This window comes from Mobula birostris, chromosome 17, assembly GCF_030028105.1.
Source record: "Mobula birostris isolate sMobBir1 chromosome 17, sMobBir1.hap1, whole genome shotgun sequence".
NCBI lineage: Eukaryota > Metazoa > Chordata > Chondrichthyes > Myliobatiformes > Myliobatidae > Mobula > Mobula birostris.
This window is the reverse complement of record NC_092386.1, coordinates 41,084,197-41,107,766: the sequence shown is the minus strand read 5'-3', so window position 1 is coordinate 41,107,766 and position 23,570 is coordinate 41,084,197. Positions and strand designations below refer to the sequence as shown.

At 37.8% G+C, this 23,570-nt stretch overlaps 1 protein-coding gene across 2 annotated transcripts in view; it reads left to right on the top strand.

The window, feature by feature from the left end:
• The window catches only part of LOC140211628 (transducin-like enhancer protein 1), a 118,790-nt gene that overhangs the window by 35,444 nt on the left and 59,776 nt on the right, over positions 1–23,570 (top strand). Inside the window, exons 7-9 of one of the 2 annotated variants that reach the window (XM_072281573.1) lie at positions 1,165–1,269; positions 18,526–18,730; positions 22,239–22,255. In XM_072281573.1, coding sequence (XP_072137674.1) covers positions 1,165–1,269; positions 18,526–18,730; positions 22,239–22,255 — 327 coding nt within the window. The remainder of the gene's footprint in view (positions 1–1,164; positions 1,270–18,525; positions 18,731–22,238; positions 22,256–23,570) is intronic. The other variant, XM_072281574.1, reaches the window with a different exon arrangement.

The following is a 23,570-nucleotide window of genomic DNA, read 5'->3' as shown; positions in this document are numbered from 1 at the left end:
AGATGTTTGTACTGCAATGTGCATCCTCAGTACAATAAAAAAACTCGCAAATTTTAATACAAAGTGCTTCGGTTGGTCTTACTCAGTTTATAAATTTATTCTCCAAACTTTGTAAAAGTGCACAATACCAGGATCTGGCCATGGGTGAGGGATATTTGCTATGAGCTGAAATTGGGGAGGGGTCAGTTTACTCCAGAAAATGATTGAAGAGCTTTCAAGAGTTGATGCATTTTGGTAGGTAGATAAATTTCTCCCTTTTGAATTGGGTCACTTAGGGTGGTAGCTTAGAGTGAATGCTAGATTGTTTTACACTTTGTAGCTTGGATTTTAAGTGATTGTACTGGAAAAGGTGGTAGAAGATGAATATGGGAATAATTGCAGAGAGAAGTTGTACAGGAGCCTGTGGGTAAGGAACATATTGTGTTATGGATGAAAAGCAAAAATATTGGCCCGAGCTTGAAGAGCACCAATGTGGATTGCTGGATGAACAAGTTTCTATAATTGCAGTTCATGGTTTTTTTTTATTATAGTTTATGACGTTTTCAAGGAATTTACAACTATTGATCTTCATTTTATTGATCCTCATCCCCAAAATGGAGCTATTGTCAAGAACAGATTTTTTTGTCCATAAATATGCAATAAATTATAAATTTCCCTCTTTTTTTTCCTTTTCATTCTCTACTCCTCAAGTGGTGACTTTGTTTATAGTTCTGTCTTCCTGACGTGACATTTAAAAGGCAGACCAGAAAGAGATCACGGCTTTGATTCCTGATCAGTTTTGAATTAGCAGATTTCAACTGGGTTAGAGTTTCAATGCCCTAAAATGTTGGATTTTGGTATAGTTGAGGAAATAGTGTGATTTTAACCTGTTGATCCCTATACAGTGATTGTTACAGGAAGTTTGAGAATGTATGTACTCATTAAGTGAGGACGCAATCAAGTTCAGATATATTCACACATTGTGAATTTTTAAATACAGGGTAGTCGTCTTGGTTTAATTCTTTAAATTGCGGCACAACATTGAATTAGGTTTCTTAGAAATATTTTGGTCTACAGTTTGAATTTGGTCCACCTGCGGCATTTTGTATATTCTTTTTTAAATGTAGAAGGATTTAGTTGTGAAGATTAGTGATTTAACACAATAATCTTCTTTCTGTGAACGAGCATCAACAACAGGTGGCACAGGCTGTGGAACGTGCAAAGCAAGTGACCATGGCAGAGCTGAACGGCATCATCGGGGTACGTGGGCTTCCCACTCTGCCTCTTACAGTGTGTATACCTATCTTATTCACTTACTTTAATCTATATAACTTCCGTATTTTAGGGTAATGTGCTCTATGTATTAAGAGTAGTTACAAATCTTTAATTCTTGCAGAGGTTCTATATTTATAAAAGCTTTACTCTCTCATGCTGACTAAAATGTTTACAAGGTGCATGGACGTCTATGGCAGAATGTTGTGTGTATTTTCAAATGGCCTGTCAAGTGCAGCCAGACATTGTGGTTGGCCTCTTTGTTTTTGACTGAAGAATTGTATCCAGATTGTTAATCACCCGCAATTTTTGTTAAATGAGCCATGTATGCTATTCTGATCCATGACACTGCTGGTACATCTGCTTTCTGCTTCACTCCCTCCTTTATAATGCATTAGCAATCAAAATGAATGAATTAAATTTAGATGTTTCTGTCTTGTTGGAAAAAAAAATGCTCTCATAGAGGGCGTCCTCTCTTGATTTTATTCATATGTGAGAGAATCTGGCAAATTCAGATTACTTGTTTATCAATTTATGTTAATTGCTCATGTGAAGATGCCCTGCTGATTTTTATGGTTCTCATAGACACTTTGTAATGATAATTAAACATGCCGCTGTAAAGATTAGCATTTGCAAGGACCGATGACGTGTTTGGACAAAGAGACCAGTTAATCCATCTGTGTACAAAATTACATCCCAATTGGAGATTGAAAATTAAAAGCCCTGGATTATTGCTGATAAAGAATTGGACACAGCTTGAAAACGTTCTTTTATTCTTCAGTTTTCAATGCAGATATACTGTCAGTTTGCCTCTAGTAAAGCTGTTGGTAGTCAATTTTGGTGAACTACACAAGCATGGTGACTTTCGTTTTCATTTTCATGGATTTTGTCCTGAAACAACTACATGTGGAGAAAAACATTTTTCATGCTGCTTTACGTATACATGATTATTGAGTCTTGCACAGCGTTCCAACCTCAAATGATTGTATAGAATCATTTCTCTTCACTGATGCCCTTTAGCCTTCCTCCTTCAGCGCTTTCTTCCTTTCTTCTCTGTTGTTATCTTCCCCCGTTAACTAATTTGTCTATTTCATTGATTAATAAAGCTTTATTATTCCACAATTGCTGACTTTCTGAAAATGCACATCCTGATATTCTTCTGCGTTCTTTAGCACTACAAATACAAACATTAGTGTTTCTCAGAATACATAGCTGGTTTCCGGTCAAATCGGAACATTTTGAAATATCCAACTGAGCATTTTCTATTAAAATATGCTTGCAGGCATGAGCTATTACCACAATATTACAACATTTCTGAGTGCACTTCTCAACTAGGTAATTGACAGAGGAAAAATAAATCGTATTGAGAGAGCTTCCCTTAAAAGTTCCCAGTCCAGTAGTTGGAACCTGACTTGGGAAGGTCCTCTTTACTTAAAAAACTCTTCTTTTGAACCAACTCACAAAATCTGAGTTACTGCGGGCCCTTTAGAAGTTCTTTCTGCTAGTTCTTGGGATTTTGCTGGAGTCCAGTGAGGTTTTGTAGCTCTCAGGATGGGACTACCTAGCTGGTTAAACTTGCGTAAATAGTGAGGCCGTTAAAATCAATGGGGAAACATTAATTGTTTGGAGAAAGGCAAATGAAGACTATTTGACTTGAGTGAGATTATTTAGATGATATTAAGTTTGCTTAGCATTAGACTGATTTTTTAAAAAATGTACATTTTTGTCATTTCCTGAGTGATTTTGAATGTTTGAGTTGAATTCATTTCTAATCATTCAGGTTATATAGTGGGGTTGGCAAGCATTGAACTGGCCTCACAGCAGCTAAAACGCCTCATATCAATGCAGTGGGTAGCTTGCATTGGCAAAGACCCTCCAGTGCTGAAACACAATTGCAGGTTGTGTTCTGCAGTATGCTAGAACAACTGGTGTCCATGCTACAGGTAACTGGTGATCTCGACACTGTGGGAGATAAAACATAGAAACATAGAAAACCTACAGCACAATACAGGCCCTTTCGGCCCACAAAGTTGTGCTGAACATGTCCCTACCTTTAGAAATTACTGGGCTTACCCATAGCCCTCTAGTTTCCTAAGCTCCGTGTACCTATCCAAAAGTCTCTTAAAAGACCCTATCGTATCCACCACGGTTGCCAGCAGCCCATTCCAAGCACTCACCACTCACTAAGTAAAAAAAAAAAACTTACCCCTGACATCTCCTCTGTATCTACTCCCCAGCACCTTAAACCTGTGTCCTCTTGTGGCAACCATTTCAGCCCTGGGAAAAAGCCTCTGACTATCCATGCGATCAATGCCTCTCATCATCTTATACACCTCTATCAGGTCACCTCTCATCCTCCATCGCTCCAAGGAGAAAAGGCTGAGTTCACTTACATAAGGCATGCTCGCCAATCCAGGCAACATCCATGTAAATCTCCTCTGCTCCCTTTCTATGGCTTCCACGTCCTTCCTATAGTGAGGCGACCAGAAGTGAGCACAGTACTCCAAGTGGGGTCTGACCAGGGTCCTATATAGCTGCAACATTACCTTTTGGCTCCTAAATTCAATTCCACGACTAATGAAGGCCAATACACCGTACGCCTTCTTAACCACAGAGTCAACCTGCGCAGCTGCTTTGAGTGTCCTATGGACTCGGATCCCAAGATCCCTCTGATCCTCCAAAGATTTTCAGAGATCTGGCCTGATGTTTGAAAATCAATCTAACATCAATGTATGCCCTGCCTGTTCTGTTTTTATTGTCCAAATATATGGGCAAAGGTTAGGAAAAATCTATATCCTGATGCTTTGAACATCCCACAGACACTGAAATGTAAATTCTGTAAATCTACTGTAGCATAGCAGTTGTTCACTAGCCTCCCCAGCATCAAGGACACCTTCAAAAGGCGATGCCTCAAGAAGGCGCGTGCGTCATTAAGGACAGCCATCACCCAGGACATGCCCTCTTCTCATTGCTGCCATCAAGGAGGAGGTACAGAAGCCTAAAGAAAAATACTTAACTTTTCAGGAACCGCATCTTCCCTTCTGCCAGTAGGTTTCTGAATGGACCATGAACATGACCTCACTTTTTTTGCTCTCTTTTGGCGTTTTAATTTTTTTTATATATACTTGTAATAATTTAAAATATGTAAATTACAATGTATTGCAATGTATTGCTGCCGCAAAGCAACAAATTTCAGGACATACTTTATTCCAGTGATTTAAACCAGATTTGGAACTTTGAAATGATCTGCAGATTTTAATTTTGCTCCCTATGTATAAGTCTTTAATGTGTATACAGTGTACTTAAAATATAAAGGATCAAGTACAGAACCATTTGGAACACAACTTGTAAAGACTTTCCATTCACGAAAACATGCCTCCACCATTGTACTTTGTCTCCTCCCTCTGAGATGTCTTTGGGTCTAATTTTGTATTCTTTCATGGATCCAAAATACTTTGTTATTTAACTAGTCTATCTTGGGATGTAGTCAGAAACCTTGCTTAAAAAATCTACTGTGTTTATTGACTTCTGTCCTTAATCTCCTTAAAAAGAACTCAATGAAGATAGACAACACCTTCCTTTTAGTTCTTAATTAATCTGTTTTTGTAAACATTTATTCTGTCCCTCAATGATGTCCCATAATATATCCATATGAATTATCCAATATAAATTCCCTTTATATTAAAAAAAAATACAAACTGCTTTTCCAGTCCTTCTGTTCTCTGGGGTCAGCCTTGTGCCCAGGAGAGGATTGAAAAGGTGATGGTAAGAGTCTCGATGTCCTATTTTAATAGCCTGGGAAATAGGTCATCTTGGCCTGGCAATTGTTCCAGTTTTAAAGGTGCTCAAGCAAAATGCAAACTGCAGGAAAAACTTTGAATCAGGTGTCAGAATCAGCCTGAGACCTCATCTGCCTCTTTGCTAGGTTTCTCCAGCAGTTTGATTTCTTTTTGTTTTTGCTCCAGATTGCAGTTTCTGCAGTGTCTTGTGTTTCTATTTAAAGATGGTGAATCCTTTTTAAAATTTTTTTTCTTCCCTTGCCACATTTGTCCCATCCATTTTCCATTCTTCCTCCTTAATCATGCTGTCACCATTCTACTACTACATAATACTTCTGCCTCAAAACAACATGTTTGCTGTTACTCACATCAGTGATAACAAATCTGAATCTGATTCATTCTTCTCTTGTTATGGCAGCTGAAAACTGTTCGTTCAGAATACATAACATTCTCCATCTACACCCATGGATTACTTTTTAGGACTGATTCCTTAAGAGGTCTTTCTCTTTCATTAGTTATTTAATTTGTTCTTATTATTGTGCCTAAAATCCAACTGCACCCGCATATTTGCTCTTAATTTTTGAAGAGGCTTTAATGCTTGTATGTCATTGACCTTAATTCATAAAACTATGGACCATCTATTAAACTGTAAACTACTTATTAATGTGATTTCCAAAAGCAACAACATTGTCCCCAAATAAGCTGTGAATAACATAAACCCTATTCTATCATTTCTGTTCTAGTCATCTCCTGTCACTCTGCCTGTCGTTTCTTTCACACATCCAATGGCCATTTTCATAATGATCATGTGTAGGACAATTGGTTTTGTGCTTTGACACATGCATCATTTTGCATGAAAGACACTGGTGAGTCTTGACAAACTGGAGCGGCATAAAATTGGGCTGACAATTCTTGAGACCTTTGCTCCATCATTAAACGTGCAGTGTGTCAACCTGTCTCCCATGGGGAAGCAAACAACAGAAGTCTATCTATTTGTACAACAGCTGCACTAGGAATAAATGCTGACCCATTTTATGGCAGCTGCCTGCGTCGTGAAAGGACATGTAAAGGACAATGGGGGTCATGCACTAAACTCAGAAAAGATGAAGCCTAAGTTCCAGATAAGATTTTTGGAGGACCAAAAACCTGAATAGATTATCTGACGTGGATAGAAAGTTTAAACTGCACTTCCTTATGGAGTACTTATTTCTGTTATCAGTTTGTGGCTGTATGCCAGTTACTGCTATTGATGTGCCTGATAAAGTGCTAATTTTTAGGAATGTATGATATGAAATTTTTAAACTTGATAAAATTAAATTATTAATGTGCAATGTGAAATTAGACGATTTGGCATAGAACTTGGTTGGTACTTGTCCGAGGTGCAATAGACATTTGCTCTGCACATCGTGTTTTTGTTTAATTGTGTGCTGTTTGAAAATTCAGTTAGTGCGAGAGACTTGCCCTGAATGGGGTAGGAGTGGGGGGAGGAAACCTTTCTTCCACAATCTCTGCTGTTCGGCTAGGAGGTGGTAGCAGTTGCGTCAGGATGGATTGTTTTATTAATGTTCGCGGCTGTGCCTGGTGGTGGGACAGTAGGGGGAAGGGTGGTTAAATGATTACAGGCAAGGGGAAAAGATTAATTGCGAGGCTGTGGACTGGCGCAAGTGCTGGCTAAGTAAATCACTTAAAAGGGGCCCACCTACATCAAGTTCCCTGCATAGTTTATCTCATGGAAAGGTTGGGCAATTCATAGTGGAGTAAGCTTCCATTCATATTGTACAAGTGACAAATTTGTGCAATGGAGTACCCTGGCATGTGTTGTATGTCATTGGATACCCTTGTCCCTGTTTGGAACTTCATAGGGCAATGCAACAGGCATATGTTCAGAAGTAAATATTGTGGACATGATTTGTGCATTAAATACCCAATCTTCATTTCTATTTTACTTTTGCACATTGGGTTGTGTAATACACAAAACTATGGCACTATATGATGCATTTTCTCATCTAAATAAAATGTGTACAAATTTAGGTATCACTGCGGTCTGAAAAGATGAGGTTATTAGGGTGTGCTGTCAAAATAATTTAATTAGATTTGATAGAGGACTAACATATTAGTAGGTCTTCTGTCCCAACTATCTTTACTAACTTCAGCTGTGTTTGCATGCAGTTTTCTATCTCCCCTTTCAGAGGCTTTGCAGGAGGGAATTGACTTTCAGAGAAATTTTTTTAAAGAGTAATTGGCCAATTCGATAATATATTTGTAAACAGTTTGATTGAAAATGTATGATGGGAAAGACAAAGCCAAGTGGTTGTGATAATCACTGTAGTTCTGCTTGACATACTATATTTGTTTTAAATAAAAAGCTTATAGGTTTATAAGTGCCCTCTTGAGAATCTGTACATGTTTTTGAGAGGTGGAGAAGTGTGTAACAAAATGAGGGAGAAAGAGAATTTGTATAAGCATTATTGTAGATTCACTTTTGTAATTCATTCTTGGCAAGACCGGTGTTTATTATCTATCTGCAGTTGAGATATTGTTGCATTGTCATGTGCCTTTGTCCACAGAATTCTACTGGTCAGGAATTTCAGAATTCTGACTCTAGATTACAATTAAGCAACAATATTATATTCTCAAGTTAGGATAATGTGAGAAATTAATAGATGATGACCATCTTACTATGAGCTCGCTCCCCTTGATCTTTCGGATCAAAGCGGCCTCGGCTTTGAGCAATGTCAAAGAGATTAAACTGATTTACCACATTGCATCCAATGGATGGTACACAATCCAGCACAGTGTGATAGTAGAAGGGGTGAAAATTCAAAGATTCAAAGGTCAGGTTTAATGTCAGAGAAATGTATACAAGATACGTCCTGAAAATGCTTTTTCTTTGCAAAACATCCACAAAAACAGAAGTGCCCCAAAAAATGAACGACATTTAAACGTGAGAACCCCAAAGTCCCCCCCAGCTCCCCTCTGCTGCGTGAAAGTGGCAACTAGCAACAATCCCCCCTCCCCCCACCAGCAAAAATAAACACACATCAATACTATCACCGAGCCCAAGTCTGTGCTAAGCAATTGCAAAGACACAGACCAAAGTTAACCCAAAGGCTTTGCATTTCATCCGAATCCGACAACCCATAGGTTCTCTCTCTCCCTGGCAAGGGAGATGGAGGTGTCCCCCATTTTCACAGCAAGTCGGAGACCTAACAACAACCCGCTGATTTACAATCTTCAGCTTGTTTTGTCGATTTTTTTTTTGAGCTCTGTGTCCAAAGATCGCAAAGACCTTGGGTCTTCAGGTCCACAGCGAAAGATTTTCCGGGCTTCCCAACGACACACGAGTCTCCGGCTGCAACACCGACCCTTGATCCGCCCATCTCCAGAGCCCAGAGATCTTAAGCTTCCGAATGCGATTGAGATTCTCAGGCCAAACCCTTGTCATGTCGAATAGCAGCCAGTCGTGGAACCCTGTGAACGGGTTCCATTCCCGCAAGGAACTGAAGCCTGCATGTAACTCCAGGCCAGGGTCTTCAAAAGAACCCTGAAAGGAGAAAATAAAGATATTAAAAGTAGAAATAGAACTGTTTCTGAAGATGCAAGAAAAGGAGTCACCATTAGGCACCATCGTTCTCCTAAGCTCCATCTGGACTGGACTTGATGACACTTGCTATTAGAACATGCTTTGATTTTTTAATAGATTAGACATGCTGTACCTGCAGTAAAGTTCTTCACTTGTGAGTTATTATAAATACTCAAAAGAAAAGGAATATGAGATGGGGGCGGATATTAACCATTCAGCCTACTGCAGCATTTAATAAGAACATAACTGCTCTGATATTAGTCTGAGAAATCAACATGCTGCTACTTGGCTCCCTACTCTCCTATCGTCCAGAAATGATCTAACCCACCTTGAGTATATTCAATAACTTAATGTTGCAGCTCTTGGGATAGAGAATTCCAATGGATCATGAAATTCAAAATAAATTTCCCTTTTTCATCTTTTAAAGGTGAAATTATTCTGAAATTATCCTGCCAAGTATTCTTAAGATCTACTGTGTTTCTTTTAGATTACGTCTCAGTGTTGTAAACTCCAATCAGTATAGAACCAAATTGCTTAATAGTCCCAAATGAAATATAAAAATAACAATTTATGGGCCGTGAAAAAGGATCGTGGAGTTGTATAGCATGCTAGTAGGCTCTTTGACCCATTAAGTCCATGCTGACCATAAATTCTATTTTATTCTCTCACTTTCCCCTCAATTCACCAACACCCAATCAATCCATATATCAACATTTTACAGTGTAGAATGATAATTCCACAATGGTCCCCAAACTTTTTTGGGTTACCGCACCCGTGGATTCCAGACCACATCTCCAGGTCTCCCCTCTCCCTTTCCGGCCATTACTTGAAAACTATAAAGAATTTTGATTTGCAATGCATATTGAAAGAAAATAGAAATTGTAAATAATTGGAAAATATATTCAAATCTATTTAAAGCTACAAATAAAATTACTTCCTTGTTCAATTGCATTTAAAAAATCCACAATTTTAAAGAGTATATTAGTAGTCCAACTATTCACTATGTCATTGCTTTTTCACTTTTCAGTGAGATGGTTGGGCTTGGTGCAGTGATATCAGCTCTCAACTGAATGTCACTCAGAAGGAGTCTCAGATTCCCACATTCACTAATTTGCAGTCTGTTTTGTTGCTTTGAAAGAAGTTGGGCAACTTCACTGATGCTGGAAAGGCAATAAAGAACATAGAGATTTTGTGCAGGATAGTGTTTAGAGATTTCTTCCTACAACCTAAAGTCTAGATATGATTTTTTTGAACCTTGGCTTCAGCTCAGTCATTTAAGGTGAGATTAGTTCTTCCTCCATTTTTTTTCCCGAATAATTCCTCATTGCATGTGTTCAGGGATGGATTTATTACCCATTCTGGAATTTGGATCAAGAGAAGACCCTGAAATCTCTCTGACGTGTTTTTATGTAGCTCACCCAAGTGGGCACAGTATACTTGAAGATCATCATCTGGTATTCTTTCTTTCTCTTCCAATTTAGAGAGGCTTGGAAATTGGAAAAGGCCACGATGACCAATGTTGCACTTAAATAGGGTTAACTTGGACAGTAATGTGGAGATGACTGAAACACGAGGAATTCTGCAGATGCTGGAAATTCAAGTTGACTTTAATAAGATTCACATTGTTTCCTTGCAATTGAAGATCGATTTCATTAAACTTTTTGTACGATTATGACAAATACGCAATGTCATGCCTACTATTGAGTTGATTACTGAATGGAGGATTCGATTCTTCAAAGTATTTTATTACAGTTTCAAAAAAAAGTGTTAAAGCATCTTGGGCAGTTTCCTTATGAGAGCCATCTGACTTCAGTGTGCAACAGCAAGCATTCAAACTATTCGCCATTCTTAATACAAAGCTCTCAAAATATTCGAGAATTGAAAGCATGGGACTTTTATTTAATCTTTAATATTAGAGCATGCTTTGACTTTTTCATAGATTAGACATACTGTACCTGCAGTGAAGTTCTTCACTTGTGAGTTATTGTAAATACTCAAACTAAAAGGAATATGAGATGGGGGCAGATATTGACCATTCAGCCTGCTGCAGCATTTAGTAAGAACATAACTGCTGCTACTTTGTTTTAATCCTGCTTCAAATTGTTTTTGATATGTTAGTAATCACTGTGGTCATGCAGAATGCTTGCTCCATGAAGAATTTTTTGAAAACACCAGACAGTATGATTGGAAAGGGAAATACAGATAATGTCTCGGGTCTTTACTGCTATCTAATAAGCTCCAATATGAGACCAAGTGAAAGGTACAGTGTAATAGATGATAAGAGCAAATCTTGCATTTTTGATTTTGGAGTTTTTATTTTGGTAGAAGCTTCAGAGGAAATTTTGTGATGTATTTTATAGTCTTGGCTATGGTTTACCCGTGCATTGTAGCACCATATTCTTTTCTTCATCTGTCTATTTTCCTTGATAATGAGTGTGGACAGACTTAATTTCTTTAGCATTCAAATAACTAGGTTCTGCATCCTTACTGATTTGGATTCTGCTGGCCACCACCATCTGCTGGTGCTTTGTTTATCAGATTCCTTGCCCACCCCCTTTTCTATATGCTAACTCAATAGTGCTAGCCGTATTGTATTATAATTTAAATTTAATCCATTTGAATTGGATGAGGAGATTCAGCTGGGTTACATATGCTCATTTACTCCTGACCCTGGGCTTCAGAAAGGTTAGTATGGATATAGAAACGTGGGCGATTCTGTTCTGTGTGTTGGGTTAGTCTTTTAACTAGAATTTCTGTTATTGGTTTTCACGTGTGTCTGACACTGGAAAGTCTGGTTGGTATAGGGAAATCCAGTTCCCGTAGGCTATTCATTGGTTGAGCACTGGAACATTTAGAAAATAATTTGCATGCTTCATGGTCATTTTCTGGTACTAACATGCAATTTATCTGCTATACTTCATAATTTGCATCAATTTGAATTTACAAGATTTGAGTTGCAAATCCTGGGCTTTGCTATCAGACTGCCATAACTGTAATGCTTCTATTGATTAGCAATGCAGAAAACCTGGAATGTAGAGCTTTGATGTGTTTATGTTTATTTAAAAAAAACACATTTTTCCCTGTGGCTGTCTTTTAAGAAAAAGAACTTCCAGAAACTTATTTTGAGGCTGCTGTCAGCTTTATAAAGCCCGTATCCTGTTATCCGTTAAGCCTTTTGCGTTATAAAGCACGATGTAAAGGTAATATGAGTTGGTATTGCAAGACTTTATACAAAAGTTGATTCTGCAATATTAGCAGAATAAATATTTGGAGTTTTGTATTCTAAAAAAAATCCTGATCAATCAGTTGCCTTCAGCAACTATTGTTATGAAAGACAAGTGGTCTTATTTTAGCTCTTTTTGAATGATTAGTTACTTCCACACAGAGAAATATAAATGCTGGTTTGTAGAATTAATCCTATTATGATCTAGAGTTCATCTGGGGAGACAAATTTGCTCAGTGTTGAACGAATTGGTGAATATTCTTTTGCTTGAGTTCTGGTGATGAAGGTTTAATATTCAAATTTTGGATGCTTTTACAAAGTGTTGTTAGTTACCGTCCCATTTTTTTTTTGTTGGAATATACATCACTGCTTCTTTCAAAGAAATTGGATGCAACAGTTTAAAGAGTGAGCAGTGGCAATTATTGAGAAAAAGAAACTTGTTAGTTGTGTTGCAATGAACACACTTCTGAAGGCAAGTGTTCAGATTTTAATTAAGTGTTAATAAGCCTGCTTGGTGTAGATATCAGGATGAGTTTAGATTTTTGTTATTTCCTAGTTTCCTAGTGTATCATTAAAATCACAATCAAACAGAGAATAAGTGAAGTGTACTAACATTTGTTCGAAAACTTCTACTGTAAAATATCATTGGCATAGTTCATACTATTTGTTTTAAGGAACTATACTAATATTTAATATACTTCATCAAAATGCACTTAAAATGAATAGTATTTTGTTTTCGAAGTGAAGACTTTTGGAAAGAAATTTGTAGTGTTCTTAGTGGTCTGTTAAAATACATTTGGAATAAACAGCTGTATTTTGTGGTTGCACTGCATAAGACAACTGAATTTGTAACCATTCTGCATGTGTATTGCATGCTATAATAATAGGACAGTTTCCTTTGGGATACATTTGCTAGTTTGAAAGAAAATTATGCCTATTTTGTTAAGTAATCCAGCATCTCTACCCTTCCCAAATTTGATTGCTTCATATAGTAATTATCTCACAGAGACTTGCATGGCTGGGTGTTAACTTGAAATATAACTTTACAAAAATTTGTTGATACTTTTAGAATATTAAGTGTTTTAATAACTGTTTTAGTAACTGAGTTTATCAACAAAAAAATAAATTTACATGTTTGAGTAACCTAATTTTTTGAAAACCTTTTAAGAAATATGCAATGCTTTTTTAATTTAATTTGGGGTACAGCAAGTTCTTGAATAAATAAAAAAAAAGTGCTTTTTAAAATCTTTTAAGACTAGCTAGATTTTCAAAATCTCTTCTAAAATATGAAAATGTGCATAATTCAGTGTTGATTAATTTCTCCTAAGGGCATAGCAGTTTAGGTTTTAAAATATTAGGCACTATCTCATGAAAATTGTAATGCATCAGGTTGTGCTAAAGTTAACTTGCATTGAACTGGTGCGAAACTTAACATCATTTTTATTACAGAACATAGAACCGTACAACACAGTGCGGGCACTTTGGCTCATGATGTTGTGCTGACCTTTTAACGTACTCCAAGATCAACTTAACCCTTCCCACATAGCCCTCCATTTTCTTTCTTTCATCCATGTGTCTATCTAAGAGTCTCTGAAATGTTGCTGCTAAGTTTGGCTGTACCACTGCACCCCCCCCCCCCCACAGTGTGTTCCATGTACTTCCCACTGTCTATGTACCTGACATCTCTTCTCCCCCCACCCCCCATAAATTCCTCCAATCACCTTTAAAAGCATGTTATCGGGGACATAGTACTAGTAAAATACAGCACAATTCCCAGAAAATCTTCTTGCTTGCTTAGACTAATAATTTTTCTTACCCTTTCACTATACTTCATTTCATTACCTTTGCTTCTCATTTCCATTACCTTCTCAAGTTTTTACACAGGTAACAATATGGAATGTAGTACAGGTCGACCTTCACCAATCCAACTACCTGTAATCCGGTTCCTTCAATAATCCGGCACTGATTATGCTTAATGTGATCCTTCTGTAATTCGGCGTTTTCACTAATCCGGCACTCCTCAGGTCCCAGTGGTGCCGGGTTAGTGAAGGTCGAACTGTACATATGTTTACATCAATACTGGAAGCAACTCGGTGTGTAACTCATTTGGATGTAATTAAACACTGACTATTGAAGTGTTGAAACCAAAAACGTGCCTTTTACAAACTGAAATGAATTGTGTTTTTAGCCTAACCTTTGCTTTATTTTCAATTTACTAATCTGTTCCATTTAGAAACATAGAAAACTTACAGCACAATACAGGCCCTTCAGCCCACAAAGCTGTGCCAATCTTGTGCTTAACTTAGAGCTACCTAGGCTTATCCATAGCCCTCTATTTTTCTAAGCCCCATGTACCTATCCAGGAGTCTCTTAAAAGACCTTATCGTTTCCGCCTCCACCAACACCGCTGGCAGCCCAATTCCACTCACTCACCACTCTCTGCATTTTTTAAAATAACAACTTACCCCTAACATCTTCTCTGTACCTACTTTCAAGCACCTTAAAACTATGCCCTCTCGCGCTAGCCATTTCAGCCCTGGATAAAAGCCTGACTATCCACAAGGTCGATGCCTCTCATTATCTTGTACACCTGTATCAGGTCACCTCTTATCCTCCATCGCTCCAAGGAGAAAAGGCCGAGTTTGCTCAATCTGTTCTCATAAGGCATGCTCCCCAATCCAGGCAACATCCTTGTAAATCTCCTCTGTACCCTTTCTATGGTTTCCACATCCTTCCTGTAGTGAGGCAACCAGGATTGAGCACAGTACTCCAAGTGGGGACTGACCAGGGTCCTATATAGCTGCAACATCACCTCTCGGCTCTTAAACTCAATCCCACAGTTGATGAAAGCCAATACACCGTATGCCGCCACAACCACAGAATCAACCTGCATAGCAGCTTTGAGTGTCCTATGGACTCGGACATTTATTGAGGGGAAAAGCGTGGAAATTATTTGTTCTTGCATTTCTTGTCTCAGATACTACTGAATAAGAAGTCCATGATTCCCCTTTGCTATTGTTATCATTTGAAATTGTTGGCTGAATAAGGCATCTTTACTCAATTATCTCCTAAAACACTAGTCTCCTGTACCCAATTGCAATTTCTAGTTAAATATCTGACATTCAGAATAGCAAGAAGTATAGTTGAACAGTTAATAACATCGGAAGGTGAAGGTTGACCTGGAATGTTTGTTTCATTATATATTCTTGCCTGGGACAAAATCAGGGGTCATGGAAGCAAATATGTGGGTTTCTAATTTGCTAACCTAATACTACCACTGTGCAATAATTAGGAGACTGTTTATGAGCCTATATCTTTTCCTATTCTCTCTGACACTAATCAAGCAAGATGTTAGGAATGACAAACTTAGAAGTACTTTTTACTTTTACTTTTTACTTTATACTTTATTGTCACCAAACAATTAGTACTAGAACGTACAATCATCACAGCGATATTTGAATCTGCGCTTCACACTCCTGGATTACAAATATTAAATATTAAAAATAGTTAAAATTAGTAAATATTAAAAATTTAAATTATAAATCATAAATAGAAAAATGGGAAGTAAGGTAGTGCAAAAAAAACCGAGAGGCAGGTCCAGATACTTGGAGGGTACGGCCCAGATGCGGGTCAGGATCCGTTCAGCAGTCTTATCACAGTTGGAAAGAAGCTGTTCCCAAATCTGGCCATACGAGTCTTCAAGCTCCTGAACCTTCTCCCGGAGGGAAGAGGGACAAAAAGTCTGTTAGCTGGGTGGGTTGTGTCCTTGATTATCCAGGCAACATTGCTCCGACAGCGTGCTGTGTAAAGTGAGTCCACGGACGGAAGATTGGTTTGTGTGATGTGCTGCGCCGTGTTCACGATCTTCTGCAGCTTCTTCCGGTCTTGGACTGGACAACTTCCATACCAGGTTGTGATGCACCCTAGAAGAATGCTTTCTACGGTGCATCTATAAAAATTAGTGAGGGTTTTAGGGGACAGGCCAAATTTCTTTAGTTTTCTCAGGAAGTAAAGGCGCTGGTGGGCCTTCTTGGCAATGGACTCTGCTTGGTTGGACCAAGTCAGATCATTTGTGATATTGACCCGGAGGAACTTAAAGCTTTTGACCTGTTCCACTTGCGCACCACCGATGTAAATTGTTTCGTGTGGTCCGCTACTCCTTCTGAAGTCAACAACCAATTCCTTCGTCTTGCTGACGTTGAGGGATAGGTTATTGTCTTCGCACCATGCCACCAGGTTCTTAATTTCCTCTCTGTACTCAAACTCATCATTACTCAAGATATGGCCTACAATTGTTGTGTCATCAGCAAACTTATATATTGAGTTCAGTGGAAACTTGGCTACACAATCATGGGTGTACAGTGAGTACAGCAGGGGGCTGAGTACACAGCCTTGTGGGGCACCGGTGCTCAGAGTGATTGTAGAGGAGAGCTTTTCCCCTATTTTTACAGCCTGGGTCCTGTCTGTGAGGAAGTTGAAGATCCAGCTGCAGATCTGAGTGCTAAGGCCCAGGTTCCAGAGCTTAAGAATCAGTTTATTTGGAATGATGGTATTAAGGACAGAGGTTTTAGGAGGTTAAGTGGAAAAACTGAGTTTGATTCTCAAGTTCAGTTTCAATAAGGTAACTTTATATGTATACTTGATGAATGAAGCCATAATGTCTTTGTTAAATCTTGTATGCAAAATTCAATTAAATATCTTCATCCACTTAAAAATATCAGCAAGGCCTTGCAGCCAGAAGTCATAAGTAACTAAGTTTCTTGTATCATATCTGAATTCAGCTGGTCTATTAACTTCTATAGTCAATAGCTGTCCACTGTATAGATATAGCTATTAGTCCTCCCATTTTAAAGCTGTATAACACAGGCATGCCCTTTCAAATTTGGAACCAAGTTGGATATTATCAGTAAATCGCTGTGCCCCGCAAGAAGATTTTAATAAACAAATTATGTTTTTTAATGACTAAAAAAATGGATCTGTTGGATCATTTGTATTTAGTGTAGCATAATTGTTATATTATGGGCTATGCTTTCATAGTTTATATGTGAGCTGAGCTGTATTTACTGACCAATCCTATAAACTAACACAGTGATTTAGTGGTCTTAAGTCAGTAAATGGGATCTAAACATTTGTTCCTAAGTTTGATTCAATCATTTTGATTTAAATTTGTCCCCACAAAAATAGGAAAAATGTTTAAGTTGACACATTTTCAGAATAAGTAAGTGGAGTACATGGAATTTAAAATAAATGAATATGATAGTGATGTCTATCAGTTTTATGATCACAGCTTATTTTGGTTCAATTGTGATCGGGCCTGAGTAGGAGAGCTGGCTGTAGGTATTAATGGACTTTTGCAACTTGTTTCTTTTCACCCTATTCAAACTCTGCTGGCAATGACGTTTGCAGTGGTAACATGACTGTGAGTACTCTTGTTGGCAGCTTCTCGTTACTGGTAATGTGTGGACCTCCAGCTTGTACAGTAGGGACATTTCAATCAGCGATGGTCGCACCAACTGACTGGCGCGATACTGCAGCACTTAAAGCAGACCAAACTTGTGCCTGTATTGCTTAGGTTAAATAAAGCAGGGCAATTAATGGTTTCCGTGGCCTCTGCTTTCTCTGCTACTGCCTCGACTCCCACACTGCAATGCCAGCTGTCACTTCCCACTATTGATCAGGACATTACCCAAATCAGAATATTACCCATTATTTCCCAATCTCATCTGCATATCATTCAAGACCATTAAAGGTCAGCCTGGTAAGCCATTCATTTTGTGAGATAATTCAGGAAAGACGATGACCATATATCCCAAGAATGAAATAAATAGAAATCCAGTCCTTCCCACCCTTTGAATATCCAGCCCTATCTAATTCCATCTCCTGTTCTGTCTACACCACACTTCATACTTACTGTGCTGTATCTCTAATTAAAAGTAGTAACAGGCACTTCCAGCCCAATGAGCCGGTTCCACCCAATTACACCACGTGGCCAGTTACCTACAGACACATACATCTTTCAATATAGAGTGGAACCGGAGTACCTGCGGTCAAAGGGAGAACCTAAGAACTCCTTGCGGGCAGCAGTGTAATTGAACCTGGGTCATTGGTGGTGTAATAACATTACACTAACTGCGATACTGCCGTGCTGCCCTGACACTTACTCTAGTCTCATTGTTCCACCACACTACTCCTACTGTTGTTGAAACCCTTTTCCCATCCACCAGTTTTACCAGGACCCCCCCCCCCCCCCTACAAACCCCACTTCCTTTGGTTGGAATTCTGTTCTGGAAAATCACTGAAAGGAAGAGTCTATTGGAGTTTGTAAGCAGAGCAAGATGACTGAAATTAGTTTAGCCTTCTGACTCTAGAAGTGAAAAGAATTGAACTTTATTTAAAAGGTTGCAATTACTAAATCATGTGCAATTTCATTTCATACTAAGGAGACTTTTAAAGACTTTGCAAGCAATATGCAATAGCTTCAAAGAGGCTGCCAGTCAATTCTATCACAATTGCTTTCCATTGATCTGCATATACAGTGAAGTGAAGGAGATAAAATTTCTACTTTCTGTCACCCTTTTTCCACTCCACATTTGTTGATAAACTTTGCATAGGAATTTCTTTCTGAAATAACAACATTTTGTTTTCTTTTTATCTTATTGGCGAACTCATGGCGACGTTAATATGGACAGCAACAGCAACTTCAGGCTCAGCATCTCTCTCATGGTCATGGACCTCCAGTGCCTCTCACCCCTCATCCTTCAGGACTTCAGCCTCCATCGATCCCCTCACTTGGTAGCAGTGCAGGCCTGCTGGCTTTATCAAGTGCTTTGGGTGGACAATCCCACCTTTCAATGAAAGATGATAAGAAGCATCATGAATCGGACCACCATAGAGGTGAGAAGCAAGGCAGGCCTGATTAAAGATGTTTTGTAGATATCAGTTCTGTCACGGTTTGTACAGTTTTCAAACTCAATACGAAATGATGCAAAAAAAAATGTAATGAAGCAATTGCCCAAACAATCACTTTCAACGTTGGCTTAGTAAAACTATGAGCCTATTATTTTCTGAAAAGTTTTTATATAGTTTTCTGTGATATATTATGACCATGCATCTACTCTGTTAACTGCCTATTAAAATAGGCAGCGTAACTTTTAAATAGGTGTATTGTACCCATTAAAAGCATTGGGTGTAAAATCCATAACTAAGTGGGAATTTGAAGTTAAAGATGTACTGTTGGGCCATGCTCTAAACTTGGCTTTTAATATAATGAGTGCCATCCCACTTTAATGCAGCTAATGTTGTAATTACATGGGCCAAGAGGATTGCATTCCACAGCATTCATGGGAATTAATTTGTAATGTTTACAGTCTGTAGACTGATCTCAAGTTTCTTGGTTGCTGGTTGCTACTGAGCACTTCTAAATGTGTCTGAAGTGCTGAATGGCTAGACAAAGACCCAAATCCACTTGCAAATTTGATACTATAGCAAATGAAGTGATATAGAATGGACGTGCGCCAATCCCCTCAGCACATTATTACATAGGACAACTTCGTTTAAAAACTGTTTTACCTGGGGAGAGCATGTTTTGACAAATAATGTAGCAACAATTAATTGTGTATGATCTTTATAGAAATAACACGAGTTTGCTTGCTTTTATGCCATCCTTGAGTCAAATTAATATATATCAATGAAATTAATAAATTTTAAACCAGTTGATTTTTTAAAAATCCTGTTTACTTCCTGCATCATTTGCTATTTGTTCAGCAGACCTACTCCAGTGAGAACTTTTTCATTTCTAATTGGGTTCAGGAGTCAATTGCACTGATGTCTGCATAAGCAGCCAGATTTTTTTCTTCCCCTTTATGTGTCCAATTTGCTTACACACTGTTAAAGTTACAAATTTAAAACGGGTCTTAAACAATCTTTAAACATTTTTTTGAAGTGATTTCAGCTGTCTTAATCCAAATATCTTGTTAGCTTATATGTAGAACCTTTGCCTTAAGTGAAAGGCTTTTGATTGGAGCTGTGGATTGCAGATGACTATTGATCCTCATTTGTAACCTATGGTCCTGCCCTGCCCCGTTGGTCACAGGTCCTGGTGATGGGAAGTATAAACACAAGGGATTCTGTAGATGCTGGACATCCAGAGTGACACACATACAATGCTCGAGGAACTCAGCAGGGCTTCTGAGTTCTACCCCTTTATTTTCCAGTCCCAATGAAGACCCAAAACATTGACTGTTTTTTCCTCTCCATACATGCTGCCTGACCTGTTGAATTCCTCCAGCATTTTATGTGTGTTATGATGGGAAGTATAATCCTTGCTAACAGCATCAAAATAATGTGACATAATTCCTGTTCATTTGTTTAATAAATGTCTGTGCACATTCTAAATGCAGATGGTGGGTTATGATTCTGATCTTTTTCTCTAAATTTTGTATGAGAATTATTCCTCAAAAATAATACAGAATTAATTAGCCCCTTTCTCACTTGTCCTAAGTAGTCTTTTGCTACCAGACTGCCTTGCTTCTCTTGAGGTATAAGGTTCAAATATTACAACTTAAATCAACATGATGCATAAATGTATCCTCCTGAGAATATGGCAAGTTATAGTGCATCTTTTTCACTACGTATCTATGCAAACTTTCCAGAACCTATTAACTATATTTTGAAAAGTGAACTTGGCAAGTTGAAGTGCAATATACTTTTGTTTCTTTGTTTTTAAGGAAGCTTTAACAGTTACATAACCAATGAGATATTTTAAAAATTGGATTAAAGAATTAACTAAAATAATGCACAGTGGCTTCAAAAATTATAATCAAATTTGGTTTAGCATTTTGTCAACAGTTTTGTTTTATTAATTGGCTACAATCTTAATAGTTGAAAGTTACTAGGTAATCATTAATATTTGATTTAATGGATAATATGATCAACAGGCACAATTATTTTTTTTTTTGTTTTCTTTTGTCTTCAATGCTAGATACAAGTTTTCTTTAATCAAAATATTTTGAACAAATCTCAGATATGCGAATTAGGTCACAGTTTTCTTTACCACCTAGATCCAAAATAATTAAGAGACAAACTTAAGTAGGCTGCATGTGTTATTTGGTGTGTGTACAATCCATGTGTCTGATTTTAAAAATAGCCAAAAGTTTTGGTCCATGTATACAACACACCATTCCTGCAGAAGGTTTGGCACTTGATTGTAAACAGTATTTTCAGCACAGCCAAATACCTAAAACCCTGCATCCTCGTAACCCTATTCCTTCTCTTTTGTCTCATGGATAGCCCCAATTTTAAAACAAAATACCAAAATTTTTGAGAATTTTCAGTTATGCTTTCAACTTTTATACAATCATTGCAGATGGAGTAATGGTACCAGAGCAATTTGTATCATAAGAATATCATTGCTTTAATGTTAATTAAAGATGAAGGGATGCTGAAATGGTAGAGGGAAAGCACGATTTGCGCCATGGACCAAATGAAATAATTGCTCTCTCCATTAACCTAAAGTGAAACAAGTACCAACTTCAACTTTATTTCACTCCATTTCTTAGTCCTCTTCTTTTATAATGCAGATTTAAAAAAAATAATAATTTCCAGAAACATTAAAAGCACTAATCACATAGTGATATTAAGTTGGACAGGTCCTATATATCTATAACTGTGGATATTTTTAATGTTAAAAGAAAAACTGTTTTGAGCCTAAATAGAATTGGTTTGAGCTTTAATGGGCCCTACTGTTTAATTTTCTTCAGTTCAGCTAACCTTGTTTAGTGGATTGTTGCACAGGCAAGAAGTAGATGGGAGCTTTTAATTTTCTTACTGAAGTTTATTCATCTTCCTATTGCTCACTGCATTTTTACTACTACTGATAACCAAAATGATTTTGATGGGCAATGAAAACCATTCATACTACTTATCTTTTTGAAATATGTATGGAGCAAGGGAAAAAGTACTTGATGTTGCTGGGTTTCCAGTTTGTAATCATGTCACATAATTTTGCTCTGTTAAATTCAACAGTTTTTTCTTTATATATTAAAAAGATCTTGTATTAAGAATCAATGTGCTGTGAATCCATATAATTTAATGAATAAGAATTGCACTTGTCAAATAATTCTCTTGTTGCCATTTTAATTTAATAACCCAGCAGTAATTTATTCTGTCAGTGGTTCTGAGGCCAGGGGTTGTATGCAAAGAACTGTTATACCTAATTATGTTAAAAGTACAAGTGGAACTTTTAAAAGAAAATGTATTAGTAATGTGCAATGAAATGAAAGAATAAAAACTGTTGTGAAAGCATCTGTCTGCTTGCGTTCTAATTTCTTTTTTCTTTGTTTCTTTTTTTGCCTTTGTATCTGAACCACCATATCTATGCATTTTGTGATTACTGTGGAAACAGAGAGGGACCCAGGCACAGTAAGTACTAACAAACATCCCACTTCCACTATCTTTTCATATTTAAACTGAGGAGTTAGTTAGACAAAATATTTATTTTCAAATGAAGGTTTAAAAACATTATATTCAGTGAAATTAGTAAATCTTAAATTAGTTGAAATTTTTAAACCCTACTTACTTCCTACAACACTTGCTACTTTTTCAGCAGACCTATTCCAGTGAGAATTTTTTTCATTTCTAACAGCATGGTTGGATTCAGAAGTCAATTGCACTGATATTTACCTGTATTCTCCCTGGCCACGAAATAATTAATACTATTTCTATAATTATATATTTTACTCTGGAGCTAAGTAGATAACTGAGGGATACAGGTGGCCCCCGTTTTTCGAACGCTCGCTTTATGACACCTCGCTGTTACGAAAGACCTACATTAGTTGCCTGTTTTCACGAACAGAAGGTGTTTTCACTGTTAATAAAAAAGGCAGCGCGTGCCCGAACAGCCAAGCTCCTCCCCCGGAACTGCATTCTAGCCGGCATTGCTTAAACACGTGCTTTATCTCGATTTATTTTGTGCATCCGTTAGCAAGATGAGTTCTAAGGTATTGGAAAAGCTTAAAAGAGCTCATAAGGGTGTTACACTTAGCGTAAAACTAGACATAATTAAGCGTTTCAATCGTGGTGAATGATTATGGACATTGTCCGCGCGTTGAACTTGCCTGCGTCCACCATTCGCACTATTTATACGCAGAGAGAAAAAATTTTGAAAGCTGCCGATGTTACTGTTGGTTCTGCTCATAGCAAAGTGGTCTCTCTTAGTCGGCATCCAATAATGGATAAAATGGAAAGTCTATTGCCTGAGTGGATTGATGGGTGTATAAAGCGTGGTGTTCCATTAAGCTTTCTTATACTTAAGGAGAAATTAGTCAGTCCTTTTAATAAGCTGCAACAGAAAGCACTGGACGATAGTGATGAAAGTGTTGCGAAAGCGGAACTTGAAGGTAGTCATGGGTGGTTTGATCGGTTTCTGAGGCGAGGGCAGCTTCGTAGTTTAAGCAGTGGTCTCCAACCTCCGGGCCGTGGACCAATACATTGCCGCGAAGCATGCAGTGGTGCAGCGGTAGTTGGAACGCACCCAGCACAAGAAAAAAGCTGAAATAAACAAGCTAATTAAATGTTGGCCCAGATCAGAGGCGATTGCCGATTGCGTCAGGTGGTTATTCGTATAAGCAAGTGTTTAACTGTGACGAAACTGCAATTTATTGGAGTCTTCCCGATTCCGGTAAGTGAAACTACACTGTACATACATTATTTCTACTTTATATAGGCTGTGTATTTT